The 17,614-nt window shown below is 45.5% G+C and overlaps 1 protein-coding gene across 4 annotated transcripts in view; it reads right to left on the minus strand.

Annotated features, from left to right (window-relative positions):
• ITGA9 (integrin subunit alpha 9) overlaps positions 1–17,614 on the minus strand; it is a 328,677-nt gene that overhangs the window by 159,032 nt on the left and 152,031 nt on the right. For all 4 annotated transcript variants that reach the window (XM_045536738.1, XM_045536741.1, XM_045536745.1 and 1 more), the window contains one exon: positions 4,009–4,158. In XM_045536738.1, the coding sequence (XP_045392694.1) occupies positions 4,009–4,158 (150 nt within the window). The remainder of the gene's footprint in view (positions 1–4,008; positions 4,159–17,614) is intronic.

A 17,614-nucleotide genomic window follows, 5' to 3' on the forward strand; every position in this document is an offset into this window, starting at 1 on the left:
TTAATTTTAGTTCAATGCTTCAAACATTCTTTAGGACCAGTGTGCTTTTAGCTGTGTATGTTAACCATAAAACCATTCTGTCTTTTGCTTTCAGTACAGTGTTCAACAAATTATGTGAGATATTCAACACTTTGTTATAAAACAGGTTATGTGTTAGATGATATTTCCCAGCTGTAGGCTAATGTAAGTGTTCTGAGCACGTTTAAGGTAGGCCACGCTAATCTATGGTGTTCAGTTGGTTAGGTGTATTAAGTTCATTTTAAACTTACAATATTGTCAACTTATGATAGGTTAATTAGTATCATCTATAACCCCATAGTAAGTCAAAGAGCATATGTACAGATATTGACTATATTTCTATTTTTCCAGGAGTTTTTGATTTTTTTTTCTTATCCATAGAAGTAATACATTCAATCCACACTTTGTCTTGAATATTTGCCACTTTTTAATCACTCTGTTTATTGCTTGGCTTCATTTTTCTTGAAGTTCATTGATCTTCTGTTTTAGGTTGGATCAACTGTTGTTTAGGATTGCTGCAGTTATCATCCTAGGATTTACTGCCATTAGACTTCTGGGAATTAGTTCTAGAGTTTCTTCTATCCCACATCTTGCTCCTTGTAGTTGTCACCCTTGTTTTGTTGGAGTGCATCTCAGATAATTTCCCTAAAGTGTTATTAGGGAGGTAAACTTTTTGGGTCCTTGCTTCTCTGAAAAGTGACTTTATGTTTACTTTATATTTGACTGTTAGGCGAAAAGTAAAATTATAATTTCAAAATCTCTTTCCCTTAGAATGTTGAAGCCCCTATTTCACTATATTCTAGCTTCTAATCTTGTTAATCAAAAGTCTAATCCACTACTCAGTTTGATTCTTACTCTGTTGTAAGCTGACATATATCCCCCACTACCATCATCCTGCATTCCCTGTCTTGGACACATTTAGAATTTTCCTTTTGTCTTGGGAGCAGTGACAAAATGATCTGCTAGACAAAATGATGTGTCTAGGATAATGTTGGTTCATCTTGCTTGTAAATTGGTGGGCCCTTTAAATTAAAAAAATAGCATCTCTCTTTAACTCTGAGAAATTTTATTCTATTATTTCTCTTATAATTTCTTTTTCATTTTCTATTTTCATTTTTGATGTCCTTATTACTTGGATATAGGACCTTGTGGATTTATCCTTTAGCTTTACTACTATATTGTCCTTCAGCTTTTTTTTTTTTTTTTTTTGAGACAGATTCTTGCTCCGTAGCCCAGGCTAGAGTGCAGTGGCATTACCATAGCTCACTGCAACCTCCAACTCCTGGGCTCAAGCAATTTTCCTGCCTCAGTTTCCCAGGTAGCTGGGGCTACAGGCACGTGCTACCAGGACTGGCTAATTTTACATTTTTTTTTTTTTTTGTAGAGATGGGGTCTTGCTCTTGCTCAGTCTGGTCTGGAATTCCTGATCTTAAGCAATCCTTCCATCCTGGCCTCCCAAAGTGCTAGGACTACAGGTGTGAACCACCATGCCCAGCCTTTTAGCTCTTCTTACTGGGAGATTTCTTATGATTACCTTCTAATCCTTCCACTGAATATTTGGCTCTGCAACCATATTTTTAATTTGCAAAAACCCTTTCCTTGTCTCTGATTCTTCCCTTTAAGAAGAAACAGAATTCCATCTATTTTCTAATGGATGGAATATATTCTTAAATCTCCTTGTGTTAATTGTATAAACTTTAAGGTATTGTGGGTTTTCAAAAATTTTTTATAATCTCTTAAGTCAGTTATTCTGTTGGTTTATTTTCATCTATCTCTCATGCAAACCCCAATCTTGGGTTTCCTTGGTTGTCCATTCATATTTAAAAATAAGGTGAAAGAGCTGATTAGAAAATCTGTGATGTGTTTGGGTGGATGGTGGGAGGGAAAGCTAGCTCTTACACTGGCAGACTTCAAATGCCAGAGAAGTAAGGCTTTCCTCTGGGATACCCGTGCATCCACACTACCCAAGCAGTTTACTCGACTCCTTAGAGAAGATGCCTGGCTGCTTGCTATTCCACATGTCTGAAGCATGCAGGGATGAGCACAAGGGTGAAAAGTCAACTCATAAGTCTTCCACATACTAACCTTCACTTAACAATGATCCCTCCCATCCCATCCCCATTTTCAGCCCCCCTTCTCACTCTTGCCCCGTCTTTAACTGCTGGTGTGGCTGTGGCTGCAGCTTCTCTGGTACTGAGACACTCAGTCCCTCTATGACTAAAGTTCACCCACCAACACTCTCCCATCTTCTTTACTCATTCCAGGAAATTACTGGATAGGACTAAATAGAAATACAGTCAATACAGAAAATTACTGATGCCCCTCCTCCTGCAGTATTCTCCTCCCTGTTCTGATCAACTCATTTATAATCACTGCAATGGGGTCTCAGAAGGTGCAGACATAAACTGTTTGTGCTTGGTGGGCCATCTTAAACCAGAGGTGGGTAGGAACAGCATTGGATACTAATCTGTCCCTGCATCTCTGACTTTAATTGGACTGCTTGAATCTAAAAGTGTCAGTAATGGTTCTAAGATGCTCTTCACTAAAGAAGGCTCACATCTGTGCTACTGATGGATTTTTCAGGAACACAAGTTGGGTTCATTGCAGAAAGTACGGCCAGGGCTAGCAAGATGTTGAACAGAGTCGACGACTACCTCACTGGGTCAGTTTAGAGATATAACAAGCAGAGAGGACCTTGAAATGATTCCTGGTACCACAAGTTTGGATCCCTTTCATAATAGAAGCATGGGTGAGTGTATCAGGCTAGCAAAATTTTACCTTAGAAAGCAGAGCAATGATAGGACTGGAGACTAATTATCTAGGAGTTATCATAACACTGTGGTTTACTGAATTCCCAGGCTGGCTGCTTCCCCCACTTCATTTCAAGAGGGGAAATCAATTTCTACTTGTCAATCTAGGCAGAAGTTGTCCCTTCCTTCCCTTTTCATCTCATCTTCTTCTCTTCTCCTTGCCTTCCTCATGCCTCACCCTAAGGCCAGCCCCTCCTCTCTGCCCACCCACTTAGACACCCTGTGTCCCCATCTCTTCTCTCACTTCTCCAGAGCCTGGTCCAGGTATCAATGACCAGCAGCACTTACAGGCCACCCTCCTGGGGCACCTGTGCTTTGAAAGAAGTCCGTGTTTTAAATCAAAACCTCTTGGCAGCATTTCTCAAAGGTTGTGTGTTTATGTGGAGTGGGCACTGTCAACTGCAGGCCATCCCCCAGCTGACGCCAGTATTGGCAGCTAACAGCTCACACCTGCTTTCTTCTCCAGAGAACTGTCCGCAGGTGAAGGGATCCTCTTTCAAGGGGGGGCTGCACTCCCCTCCCACACCCACACACAATGGCTGACTGATACGGGTACAAAAGGCCAGTTCTCTTGCCTCAAGGAGAGGACAACTCTCTGGTATAATGTATGTTCTAGAGTCCCCCAGCTAGACTTCAGCTGAGACCACATCCTTGTTCAGCCTCCTGACTTTCTTTACAGGTTTCCTCCAAGAGCACAGCCTCAGTAGACCACGTGCTCCCAAATCCCTATCTCAGACTCTGCTTCTAGGAAACCTGACCCAAGATGTGGTGGGAGAGACTCTGGGAGAAAATGGGACACCTTGGCAAAAATCTCACTCAAATACCTGGATGGACATCTCAAGCCCCAAACCCTTCTCTGTACCTACTATGCACCAACCTAAGCACTGGAAACAGTCTAGGAACAGGGGACAAGTTCAGGGCGAAGACCTTAAAGGGATTATAACTTTCTAATACCTTAAGAATTGTCTCAGTATGTTTTAAATCCCACAGTGGTTAGAAGCAACCCTGCAAATCATGCATTTCATCATTTTGCAGATGAGGAAAAGGAGGCCCAGAGAGGGGGGTGCCCTGGCTGTGGCATCTCAGGCCGCCAGCCCCACAGCTCTCTAAGCTTCCGAGCCATTACTCCCGGTGTGCACTTGCCACCTCGGGTCCTGGTTGCAAGCTTTAAGGTTCCGACCTGATTCTTTTGGGCAATCTTCTGTCCCTTTTTCCAGCGGAGAACTGGTGTCAGGGCTGGCAGCTCCCTCTCCTCCTCTCCAGTCACATGCTCGCCGAGGCTGTAGGCCGCTTCAAACACGATCGGGCTGATGACGTCCTGCACCCTCCGCTGAAACAATAAACAAATACACGCATTAATTACTAATCCTGGCTGACAGTTGGGGAGCATTTCACAGTTGACAAAGACCTTCCACATGGGCTGCCTCATGTGATCCTCACAATCGCCCTTGTGAAGTAGGAATTTGTTACTTTCATATTTTAAATGAGGTAACTGGGGCCTAGGGCGTCGTTAGCGTCTTGTCCAAGCCACTCCACTGATGGGTGGGGGCTTTTCTTCTGTACCTTGCCTTTCCTTTCCTAAATCATCTTCTCTTGAGCATATGGAAGACATTACTTTACTCATCTTCCAAGTATTCTTAGAAGCCAGTTGGGAGGCAGGAGAGCATCTGCACTCACACTGCAAACCCTTTGCATTCACAGTGTTTTGATGATCAAAGCTCTTTTGCATTGAGATAAATATGGATTTTGTGTTAGGGCAGGGGACCCAAAGACACTGAAGGGCCCAGTGTGGTCACAGAGTTAGTCATCAGTGGAGCCAGGGATGAAAGTCCGACTTCTGGCCTGTGATCTTTCCTTTGAAATCCAAGAACTTACAGACCCAGGGGAATGGTGGATTGACATTTGCAATGGGAAAGAAAGGGAAGACAGTGAATGTGCCCTGAACACCTACAAGATGCCAGCACCTGTGCTAGGTGTTCTAGGGAGATGAGCAACATGCCCAAACCCTGTGAGCGAAGGCTTATTATCCTCCATTGTACACACAAAAAAGGTGCAAGACTATGTTCCCCAGGGCCCATGGCTAGTAACGATTTTGAGTGACATCTGTTCAGCCCTGGAGTTTTTGGCCTTTCTGTACAGAATGCCATGCAAACTCCTCCCTGTGTGCCTCCTGGGGACTCTAGGCCCCCCCCAGTCTCACAAGTCAGAATCAGAGGCAGGAGTAAAGCTAGTAGGGAGTCCTGCATTCAGGCCCAGCACGCTCTACAGGGGGTGGGCTGCTCCAAGGCCTTCCAAGTGGAGCAGGGAAAATCTGAGAAGTGGCAAAGGAAAATGACACAAAAAGCCAAGTCCCTGGGGAGAGATGGGGTGTTGGGCAGCAGGGAAGTGGGCGTGGCCCTGTCAGGGAGTGAGAAGAAGCTGGGCAGGCAGGCAGAGGCCAACCTCAGGGCCGTGAGCACAGAGCCAAGGATGTCATGCTATTTATTCTGTGTTTGGAGTTTGGAGCAGAGTAGTGCTGTGTTCAAAACGGTAGAAAGTTCTGAAGGTCTCAGGAGCCATGCAGGGGGGAGTTTACCCCACCCCCACCCCCCAAGACCCAGTGTCCCTCCCTAGAGACACACATGCCTGCCAGTTCAGGGATACTTAAGTATCATCCAGTCTCAGCATATGCAGCAAGTGGTAGCTCATCTCACAATGCACCTTGCTTTCTCCACTTAGCATGTATCCAGGAGACAGCCTGTCAGTACCACCTCCTTTTTAATGACATATAGCATATTGTCATTTGGATGCCCTTACTGACCCATGTCTGGGCTCAAAGCTACTTTAACAAGCGAGTGGGTGGCAGCCCATCCACAAATCATAGTGGCATTCTCCAAGATGGGTCCTAGGAACCTCAGTTCCCTGGGGGCAGAGTAGATAAGAGAACGTGATTAAATAAGCTGGGGGACACCAAGTTAAACAAATTTAAAGAGGATTTTATTCTGTTTTGTTTGTTGTTTCTGTTTTTATGCCATTGCCTCTGAAAAGGTTGTGGTCCCAAGTTTATTGGGCCACAGAACCTTGTGTTTCCTGAATTCCTCAGGACATGGGTGGTGAGTAGGACATGCTCAGAGACACTGGAGGGCAGATTAGACACTTCTCGCAGCAGCCCAGGAGAGGAGATGGTGGGGCAAGCTGAGGTGTCATGGGAAGGGGAGGAAGATGTGGCCACGCAAGTGGCTGCTCCACTGGCTGCTGAGCTGTGGGGCATGGGGGACAGGGTAAGAGGGGACACAGATGACTCCAGGGGTGGGAGGCTGAGCAAATGGCAGATGACTTACATGTGTGTTCAGGAAAGCATTCAGCTGGGAATAAAGCCAATTATTCAGCATAAATGCAACACAGGATCTCTCCTGGAGAGTGACGAGGGAGGCTTTGGACAAATCATTTCCAGAAAATCCTCTTGAAGTCCAGATTTTAGGAACAGACTTTTGATACCCAAGTCCTTTCAGGGAGCAAAGCACATGCCTGGGATCCACATCTTCCCAGCCTACTGACTCTGCTAACCAGAACTGACAAATTGCTGGTGGTGTGGAGAGGAATGCATGAATGCAATCATAACGTATCTACAAATAACTTCTCCAGTGTGTCTTTAAGGGTAATGATATTCAGGTTTTGCATTTAAAGCCTTCATGATGAAACAAGTCGGTAATCATGTTGTCCTTCTGAAGATGAGCTGGGGAGCCAGAGGTAACCTCACATTTCCTGGCTACCAAAGGTGCCCCAGTGACCGGGCGAGCTCTTCTCGGACACTGTTTTACTTAATCCTCACAATACCCAAGCTTGTTAAATATTGCCCCCAATTTCTAGACGAGGCAACACAGGCATGGGAGCTCAAATAAATCGCCTGCCTTCCCAAAGCCAGTAAGTGGAACCAGAAGGAAATCTACTTTCCTTGTTGTCCATGAAATACTATTTAAAAGCCATCCCGACTGCTTTAGGTTCTGACAGCATCCTCAACCGTTACTTGTTTACATAACAGCACATAGGGGAGGAGAGAAATGGTTTACACACTTGGATTGATGTGAATAAATGGCAACTAAGAAATAGGGGCTTGAAGCAGGGCTATTTCTAAATGCAGCCACGTAAGCCATGGTGGCCGCGGAGGGAAACCTTAGTCACGGCATACCTTATTTTGGATGAGTGATGAATTTGGACGTCTAGGGATGCAAATGCTGCTCTCGGGCAATGACTACATGAGCCTGTTTTAATTAAGAAGTTTGAGAAGCAGCTTCTTATTACATGTTCCAGTAGCTCTGGGCAGAGAGACCCAAACCACACTGAGACGTGGGTGGAGGTAAGGGCGGTTGCAGCAATTAGACCGAGGCAACATCCCCAAAAGGATGACCCCTCCTTCCCACACTGTGCTTGTTTTATCTGAGCTGCAAAGGAAAAGTAGCAGCACCATTTAGTGGTTTCCTTTCATTTTTGGAAGTGCAGCTTCCCTGAGCTCAGTACTGCAATTAAGTGGAGGAACTCCTCAGGGCAGAGAAAGAGGTTTAGGGCCTCTGGCACAGACCACAGTCGCTAAAATTTTACTACTTAAAAAAAAAAAAATCACCACTAAAAACTGAAGCTTCTAAAGTTTCTAATAAATCTTTTTATTCTGACAGAGTGAAAGGCAAGAATCTACCTTTTCCTGCTAAAAATCTACAAGAGTCTCCTGTCTTTGAAAACTGAAGGAGCTCCCAGGGCAGAGAATATCCAGACTGGGGGCAGAATTAGCAGCAGCTGAGGTTTTATGGGGAACTTAACATATGCTCCATTTGAAATTTATTGGGTGCTTACTTTATGCCAGGCAATGTGCTGGGCCCCAGGGAAACAGACATGAAAGAGCCTCAGGGAATAATTAGACTCAGGGGAGACAGGCAAGCAATGACAGTGCAGGGCAACATGCACCCGGACAGAGGCGGCTTTGGGAACACAAAGCAAGGACACCTGATTCAGACTGAGGGCTGATAGGCTTCCCAGAGGAGATGTCCCTGGGCTGAGTAGAAAGACAGAGGGACATCAGCCAGAGAGCAGGCAAGAGGCACGGCTGCACCATGTGGAGAGCGCACGTGGCATCTGGTGGACTGCGCTGGATTCCCAAGGCGGGAACTCGACCTGGTGGGCAGCAATGGGGGGAGGGGAGCTCACGCAGAAACCAGATCTCAGGGGGCTTACAGGTTGTGTGAACTTCATCCTAAAAGCTAGAACAAGCTGGAAGTGGGGTAACATGACGCTATAAAAAATCTCTCTTGCTACTTGGATTGATGGGGGCAGGGAGGCCAACATGGAGGCCCTGTGAGCCGTGATCTAGAAAGATTCCTCTAGCTCTAGTATAGAAGTGGATTTTTGGGTGTAGGACTGGGGAGAAGCAGGTTAGGGAGGAGGCTGCCACAGGGGTTCAGGGGAGATGGAGAAAAGGGGACCCTATCTACCTGGTCAAAGGAGGACGCACACTACTGTTTGGGAGAAGCACCCTGGCGACTCGGTTCCAACTCCCACTCTATGACCCTCAGTAAGCTGGACCTGAATGTACCTCCTGACTAGCCACGTGACCTAGAAACCTACCTCACGGCTGCTTGTCTCCACCAAACAAGGCAAGGTTTTTCTCTTCCTTAGCTACCCCGCAGCTACAGGAGTAAATTAAATGAAAACAGGAAGGGTTGGCCACACTTTAAATTTGAAGGTCAGCAAATAAGCAGTTAGCATTAAGCCAGATAATTGGGTTGGGGAAAATCCTCTAAGTGTTTTTAAAAAGACTTCAGTATTTTTTCTTCTTCCAAACATGTGATCTTTTTGTCCCCTCCATCCTCTCTCCTTTCTTACTATTTCTCTGCACCCAACCCTACTTCCGCCTCTGGTTACTTTGCAGACACTCCTAGAAATGAGAAGTCTTCAAAAGTGGGACGCCTTTTCCTTTATTTCTATGTTCATAATAATTAGAATGGCAGTTGAAATGGTATATAGGCTCCTTTAAAATTCTCATAAGCTTGAAGATCCTTTTAAAAGCAAACTGAGGATTTTGCATTTCCAGTAATGGTAGAGTAACTCAAACAAAGATCTATCCTCCCGTGACAACTAGAAAAGCTGGACACGAACATGCATGTGTGCACACCCCCTCCGCCCATACCTGTTCAAAGTTTTCAGGGAAGTATCAAGACAGCCAGGACTTCAGAGTCTCGGCTCTCAAGGAGAAGGTAAGAATGCAGGAGTGATCCCAACATTCATTGGCACCTTTCCCTTTGGGTGTTTCCAGATTTGTAAGCAATGCGGAACAAGAAGGTTTGAAACTGGTTGTGAAGGGGGGGCTAAAAGGCTGAGTTTGGAGCTGAATTTCTGGCAGTCTTATGAGTCTGTGAAGAGAAACTTAGAGCTCAGGGCTACTAAGGCAGTCAGGACTTGAGGGGCCAAGATCCCAAAGGGAAAGAAGGATGGAAGGATGAGCCAAGTTTAGTATTGTACACCACCTTCATCCTCAAGGCATCTGCTAGTTCCACAGCAGCCTGGGGCTGTGATACTAAGACGCCAGGCAGAAGGCTGTAGCTGAAGTACTGAGAAAATATATTTTACTGGAAATTGAACACAGTAAAAGAGAGGACCAGCGACCAGGAAGTTAATAGGAAATATCCGGATCAAAGCATGGAGAGGAAAAAGGATAGAAGATTCAGAAATAAACCTAAGAGACATACAGGACACAGTGAAATGCATAACACATTTATAATTATAAAATAAATAATACTTATAAAGTACAACTAGCACAATGACTAGCATACTGTAGATAAGCAATAAATGTGGTTGTTATTTTTACCATAATTTTTAAAATGGCAACTATGATATGAAAATTTGCAAAAACCTTGCTATTGTGAAATAAAGCCTTACTGTGAACTGTGCATACAGCAAGAACCTATTTCCCATTTTACAAGAGAATAAATTGAGGCCAAGTGTGGTTTCATTTGCAGTCCTACAAGTTAAAAAGTAAACAAAAATTTAAATTAAAACCAAGGGAGAAAAGTCTAGAAATAATTTTAACCAAAACTTTATGAAAAGCACAATTGACTGCAATAGCCTTACAAGACAGGACTTACACTGGGAAAAGAAGAGAGAAAACTTTATCTTTGAATGAGTTCAGTTAAAAACACTGACTGGACAGTCAGAGCTCCGAAAACAGCTGAATTCAAAGAACTTCAGAAATCCTCTCATGCAAGCAGGAAGTGGTGAGCAAATCAGTACATCTTGTTTCTAGAAATTTCTCAATGAGATTAGAGATTTTGATATGACTATATATTGCTTTATAAGCAATATTATATTATAGTAATAGATATCATTATTAGTCTGAAATGTACAATCCTTTGGCAAGCATCAGTTCGCAGGGAAGGCAAGAGAGCATCAATTACCCAATTAACATATTTGCATAAATCACTATTTATTTATGAAAATCACATAGCCTCATTGATGCCTTTTCCTCTTCAAAGGTAAAACAACATCTAGCTGGAAATTTGGAAGGTGGTTTGCTTTTGTGTTTGAGAGTCTGTGCGGGGTGGGGTGGTCACCGTGGCTGTGGGAACTGGATCTCAGCTCTGCCCTGAGCTCCCCGCCAGGACAACGCACCCAGGCAGGGCTGGGGATGATGGGGCTGGGGCTGTGGGGGAGGAGTGGAGGGATGATGGAGGGATGTTTCGGGTGACTCTCTAGAGGAAGCTCAGTTGGGCTGCCTTCGGACAACACTTGGCTTCTGTGTGCCCTGTGCCCAGGACCATGTGAGGCATGGGGCTGCAGAGAGGTGGCAAACAGGGGTGTGATGCAGAGGAGAAGGTGCCCGTACAAGAACCATGGGAACCCAACGAGGGAGGGATCACTTCTGACCCAGAGGGGACAGGAGTGGGCGTGTCATGAATCCCTGGAGAGGAGGTGACCCTGAAAGCAAAACTAGATGTTCAGCAGGCTGGTGGGGGGATGGGAACGAAGGCCACTCTTATCAGCTGGCAAAGATAATGTGAAGGCCTAGTGGACAACTTCATGTCAAGGGAAAAAGGTGGCAAAATGAGGGGAAAACAAGGATATCAGACAGTCCTAGGTCCAAGGAGCCCCAGCTCCATTTCTTACAAACCGTGTGACCTTGGTTACTTCATTTACTGTCTCTGGACCTGTTTTCGCAGATGTACAACAGGTTGACAGAATCAACCCTGCACAACTATTGTGAAGATGAGAGACAACAGCCATCGAGCACCTTGGAGAGCTCCTGGCACGCAGTAAGAAGTCAGCCGTGAGTGCATCATCAGTGTCACCTCCACACCACCTGGGAAGGGCCCGGGGGGCAAGACCCCAAGGTGGGGAGCAGCGAGGGAAAGCAGGCTGGAACCTGGGCCCAGGGCCTCAGTAACCATTCTGGGGGCAATAAGGACTGCTATGAATTTTTAAAGTCAGCCTCAGGACAAGAATCCCAGAGGTGATCTAGAGGATTGAGGGGGGTGCAGAAGGATGAGAACAGGCCTTCTCAGGGCTGGGGCACCCAGCCCCCAGCTGCTCCCACCCCCCGCCCCACATTGGCTGCCATCAACATGCGTCTGCCCCTTCTGCAGAGACCTGTCTTGGTTAAATGGGAGCATCTTGCCTAGGTTTTACATCCCTAGCCTCTGCCCACTGGGCCAGCCTCCTAGCAACGGGGTTCAAAAGGCCGACCCCTTGCCTCCAAGTGGGACAACAACTCTGCAGGGCAACTCAAGCTCCAGAGCTCCTGCCGGGTCAGGTGGAGGCTGTCTCCAATGGACAGCACCCGCCCATCGTGCTTCCCTCATTCCCCTTGTCCTGAGAGCTCCTCTCAATAAATTGTGTGAACTCGAATTCCTCTCTCAAGCTCTGCTCTTGGGAACCTGACCTCACACAGTAACCCACTGTTACAAAAAACTGTGGCAGCAGAAGTATAAACATATATACACACACAATATGCAGACAAAATAAGGACTATTAGACGCAGGAAAGACAGAGTCCCCGCTTGCTCAACACCTATCCTCCACCCTGTGGCATACCAAGGGGAATCCCCTACGACCACCTGGAAACCATCCACTGTAGAGATAACAAAACTGAGAGGCAAAGAGACTCATCAAGACAACAGAGCCAGAACCCTCTCTACTCTGCCCCCAGACTCTGAGAGAGCAAGAATGCAGCAGAGGTCAGAGAGGGATCCTGGGGCCAGGGGAGTCTTTGAACCTGCAGCCCTGTGGGCCCCTCTGAATCCCAGCCTCTTCCTGGGAGGGAAATGCGGCAGAAAGGGCAGGGCTGTGATAGCTGCAGATGGTTTCCTAAGTGACCCAAACAGGCCCTGAGTGCCCCCAGGAGATACTGGGCTGTAGAGGACAAACGCCTCCTTGTTCAGGCTCTGGCCTGCATGGCCACCACTGGGTGCCTGACGTATTGTGCAATGATTTGTCCTCGTGCCTGTCTCTACCGCCAAACCCATGAGATCAGCGTGGCATGGGGGCAGAAGGCAGACTCCCAAGGCAGCTCATTCCACAGCAGCTCAGACCTCTATTTTTAAAGCTACAGATGTCAGAGGATTCCCACATGTAGCTGACACTGTCAGTGCCCTAGCTGCTACAGGCCCCGGCCACACCTACAACCTTCTCAGGGGAACCGCCCTTGGGTGCCAGGGCCCCATGCTCCAGAGAAGCCTGTGAAGTGACGACACCCCGTGACAGGCAGAATTCTAAGATGACCCAGTGACCCATGCCTGTGTATAATCCCCTCTCTTGGGGGTGGGAAGGACTGGACATACGATGAGTGTCACTCCTGTGATAGTGTTACATTGTATAGCAAAGGTGAAGGGAATTTGCAGATGTAATTAAAGTCCTGAATCCGTAGAATTAATCAGAAGGGAGCTGATCTGGGTGGGCCTACTCAGGTGACCCCTTTCAAAAAAAACTGCTAAGAGATGGGAAGCAGGAGAGAGAGTCTCCTTCTGATCTTAAGAAAGCACGTCACCATGGGCTCCACAGCTGCAAGGAATGAGCTCCACCAACAACCACCTGAGCCTGGAAGACGACCTCAAGCCGCAGAAAAGACCTGGCTGACACCTTGATTGCGGCCTTGTGAAACCCTGAGCAGGGGATCCGGCTGGGCCACGCCCAGACTCCTGACCCACAGAAACTGTGGGATAGTAGATGTTTATTGTTTTAAGCTGCTAAGTTTGTAATTTTTGATATAGCATCAGAAAATAATACCTGCCCCATTCTCCCGGCTGGCTGAAGCAGCGGGATAACAGCCTGTGCCGTTGCTGCTGGTAGTGTGAGCTCTGCTCCAGAGCTCTCCAGGGGTTAGGCTGAGGCTAGACTTCTCCTGAGACCACAGCCTTACTCATTTTTCCCCCTGCCCCTTGCTGTTTCCCTCACTTTGAGGGCACTCCCCCAGTAAATCTGGCAAAAACCCCCATCTCAGATTCTGCTTTTGGGAACCGGATGCGAGATACCATATAATAAATTCCATACTGAATTGGTTTGAAATCCTTTTTTTTTTTTTTTTTTTTTTTGAGACAGAGTCTCGGCTTTGTTGCCCGGGCTAGAGTGAGTGCCGTGGCATCAGCCTAGCTCACAGCAACCTCAAACTCCTGGGCTTAAGCGATCCTCCTGCCTCAGCCTCCCGAGTAGCTGGGACTACAGGCATGCGCCACCATGCCCGGCTAATTTTTTGTATGTGTATTTTTAGTTGGCCAGATAATTTCTTTCTATTTTTTAGTAGAGATGGGGTCTTGCTCTTGCTCAGGCTGGTCTCGAACTCCTGACCTCGAGCGATCCACCCGCCTCGGCCTCCCAGAGTGCTAGGATTACAGGCGTGAGCCACCGGAAAATCCTTAAAGAGGTGAGAAAAGCTGGATAAAGCGCTAGGGTGGCCCAGAGCTCACGTCTGACCAGGTAGATCCGCATCGATAGTGGGAACGCGTGGGGATTACACGCAGACCATCGTTCCGACACACTCTCCATTGTGTTCAACTTGGAGTCTTTGTCCTTCTTTTATTTATTCTCAAAAAGAACAGAGCTACGTCTCCAAGAATAAGTCTTAGGGCCCAGAGGGGTGGATTAAAGACACAGATCAGCCCCAGGCCTCCTCAGAGCAAACCTCTTTTTTTTTTTTTTTTTTTTTCCATTTTTACAGCTGCTCACGAAACACCTTTGTCCAACGTGTGTGAGGCACTGAGATTTACAAAGGGCAAAGCTCAGAATGAAAAGGGCTGGGACTTGGACCATCCACAGGATTAACAATGAGTTTCTCGACCATGAAGAGTTGATCTATTACTGCATGTCACATAAACCATAGACTTCTTTGGTTTGTTTTACTACTGTCAACCAAAATTATATCTGAAACCACATAGGTTCTTAACGTACAAGAGAATTCAGAGTGTCTGTGAATTTGGATGGAGAAAAAATTTAACATCTTTATTTTTATTAACCTCTACCTGAAATTTAGCATTTCCTTCCATTATAAATGTAGGCAGCAAACCACAGAAGTATGAAAAAGACCTGTGACTCTGTCAACAATAGGAATCTGAGATATTTCACATATTACAGTTATAGATACAGTTTATATATCTAAAATACTGTTTATGCTCATCAGTACTTCCAAATTTCAGATCTCATTATTTAATACATTAACAAAAGCAGATATAAAATTATTTCATAAATGCAGTTTTAAAAAACATTGTGATAACTAAATTTCAATACGATTGAATTTCTTTGTAATTCTATATATTTTATTATATGTACTTAAAAACATTATTCTGAGAAAGGAACCGTATGCATCTCCCAACTGCCAAAGGGGTCCATGCACAGAAACGGTTAAAACTTTCATCTCAATAGTAAAACGTAATGAAAGAGACCATCCTGTGGTTTCTGAACTGCTTCAAAATATGCTTCAAAACTGCAGAAAGAAACCTTATGTTGTTTCAATCTTCATAGGTTATATGAACTCCTTGGTCTCAGCAGTTAAAAATATACCGTCCATTACATTTTATGACAAGTTCTAGGCCTGGGCTCAAAATCACCCCAGGGCCCCTGGGGTTTTAAGAATTTGGTCCTGGATAGACGTTTCAGGCCAGGGTAGAGCAAAGCCGCTTCAATGCTGGGAGTTACAGGACAGCATCTGTTCCCCTGTGTGAGCCCACAGGGGGGAGAGCAGAGAGAGAGGGCTCTCTGAGCTCCATGCAGTGTTCACTGCTTTTACAAAAAGAATCCTGACCTTCCCAGGGCAGGCCTGTGGCTTCATGAGCCCTGAGAGGGTATCTAAGAAAACTGAGAAGCTTACCCTAGACCTTGGTGGTGTGTGAAAATCCTGAACCGTGACCGAAATGAAGAGAGTCAAAAATACCGACCCCACAGATTTCCAAGTTACTCAAACCACAGTGGGCTTATTTGCTCAGCTCGGGGGCTAACTGAACCAGCACAGTTGCTCTGAATGACTTGCAGCTTAACCAGTGAAGAAAGTAGCTGCTCCCAAACCTGTAATAAAACAAGGTCATCAAAATTCCAATAATTTCATCAAACCTTATTCATTTTCTGGTCTGTTCCACTCTCCTTCTTGCCACTCCATTCCTGCTGGCTTTCACAAGGTCACCAATGGCCACTATGGTGCTAGATCCAATGGACGGCCTCTCTGGCCCCTACAGGCATTCCTCATAGTCGAATCACTTCTTCTTGAAGCTCATCTTTCCCTGACTCCCCCAGGGGATGGCCCACTCCTCTGTCCCCACTGCTCTCATCCTTCCGAGATGACATCTAAAGCAATAAATGGCATTTATTGACTAAAACATCTCCGCCCAGCCCCCAACTAGACTGAACTCTTCGGGAGCAGAGGCCACCTCACACTCATCTCAGTGTGCGCCGCCTTTAGCACAGTGCATGGAACAGAGAGGACAACTCGACAAACGTCTGCTCAGATGTACACGAACTGAGATGGACCTTCATCCAGTAGGAAGGCGTTTGTGAATTTTGAGACCACCCTTCCTACGAAAGGCAGCTTTATTCAATAAACTGACCCTAGACCTACGGTCAATGTACCATATAGTATAAACATTTTATTAAACATTTACCTGAAGCTTTATTTCTTTGTTCTACCTTTACTTCCTTTCTGTACTTATATCTCATATCTCTACTGCTTTTCTTTTCAAATCTTCCCTCCTTTGTAACCTTGGCTATTTTAAACATCTTTAAGATCAAAAGAAGCAATGTCATAACTACCCACAGAACCTTATTAAACCACTTAATAAATGCCACTTATGATGCCTCTTAACTAGAGCTTTTGGGTTTACTGGATAACATGAGATCCTGATGCAGTAACAAAGCAGACAGGCACTGGGCTCTACTTTGTGGGAAAGGGTTGAAACACTGGCAAATGGATGCTCTGAGTGAGGTCTCCTTTCGTTTTGTTCCTTTCAGCATTTGCACTTGTCATCTTTGAATTCAACTAACATTGACTGATCACCAATGCACACGACTGCGCTACATGCTTTTATACGTTAGCTGGTATAATCTCATCATAGCTATTATTTTTCTCCAAATAGTGAAACTCCGGCTCAGACAAATTAAGTCTATACATGTGTCATTTAGAGTCTGCCTATATGATCTGAAGAGATTGTTCAAGCTGTCAGGAATCATAGCAGAATACTCCGAACTATCATTGTATTTCCAGAATCTCTGCAAGTAGATAATAAAAAGAACAGAAATCATTTACCACATCTCCTTCTCATCTCCTCTCCCACCTTGCCATTAGATGGAAATGTGGAACAAACTTAAGATGAACTATGAGTTTTAACTAAACAACTTAGAGAATGAAAAAAAATTTCACCTTCCTCTTGAGCAAATAGAATAGTAAACAGCCCTGCCCTCAAAAATGTGTAATCTAATTTAGGAGACACAACAAGCCTTTGAACCCAGCTGGCCATTCTGAGTCCATCCCTCCTCGTTCCCGAGACAAGGTTGCTCCTTCCTACTTATGAACCTTGCCTTGGACCCCTCACTCCTCCCTCTTCCCCAGCCAGAGGTCAAGGTGAAGCCCAGTATCTCCTTGTCTAAGACATTTTCCCCAAGTGCCTCTATCACCTAGTAACAACAAATGACAGTGCCACTTACTGGGCATTCACTTGTTGTTGAAGACTGTATTTTCCAAAGATGGTTGCAAAATATCTCCCACAATATATGCTCTTCTGCAATGTGACATTGCTGCTTCTCACATCAAGAGGTAGGCCTAACTCCCCTGCCCTTGGAGAGATGACCATGCTGGAGGTCCCCAGCCTGGCTAAGCCCAGCTTCCTAAGCCATCCCTGCCCAGGTGCCAGATACAGATTCCCCACACCCAGCTGTCTGCAGCATGGAGCAGAGACCAACCATCCCCAATGTGCCCTGTCCAAATTCCTTGCCCATGGAATCTGTGAGCATAATAAATGGCTGTTGTTTTACATTATTAAGGTTGGGGTGCTTTGTTTCACAGTCGATAACTGAAACATCCATCTTTTGTGATGTGTGGTTATTTAAGAGTGTCATGGATGGGGACCATGTCATTCTTTGATTAACCTTATACTATGCCTGGCACAAGAATGTGCACACAGGTGTTCAACATCCCTCGTTCTTTCAGTTAACAAATACTTATTTAGAATATACTCTGAGCAGAACAGAGTGTTGTAGGGTCTTCAAAGGTAAATAAGATTCATCTTGCCTCATGGGGAGCTTATAATTTTTCTTCAGATGAAACAAGGCTTGTTTGCAAATAGTTCTGAT

Source organism: Lemur catta, chromosome 1, assembly GCF_020740605.2.
Source record: "Lemur catta isolate mLemCat1 chromosome 1, mLemCat1.pri, whole genome shotgun sequence".
NCBI classification, from domain to species: domain Eukaryota; kingdom Metazoa; phylum Chordata; class Mammalia; order Primates; family Lemuridae; genus Lemur; species Lemur catta.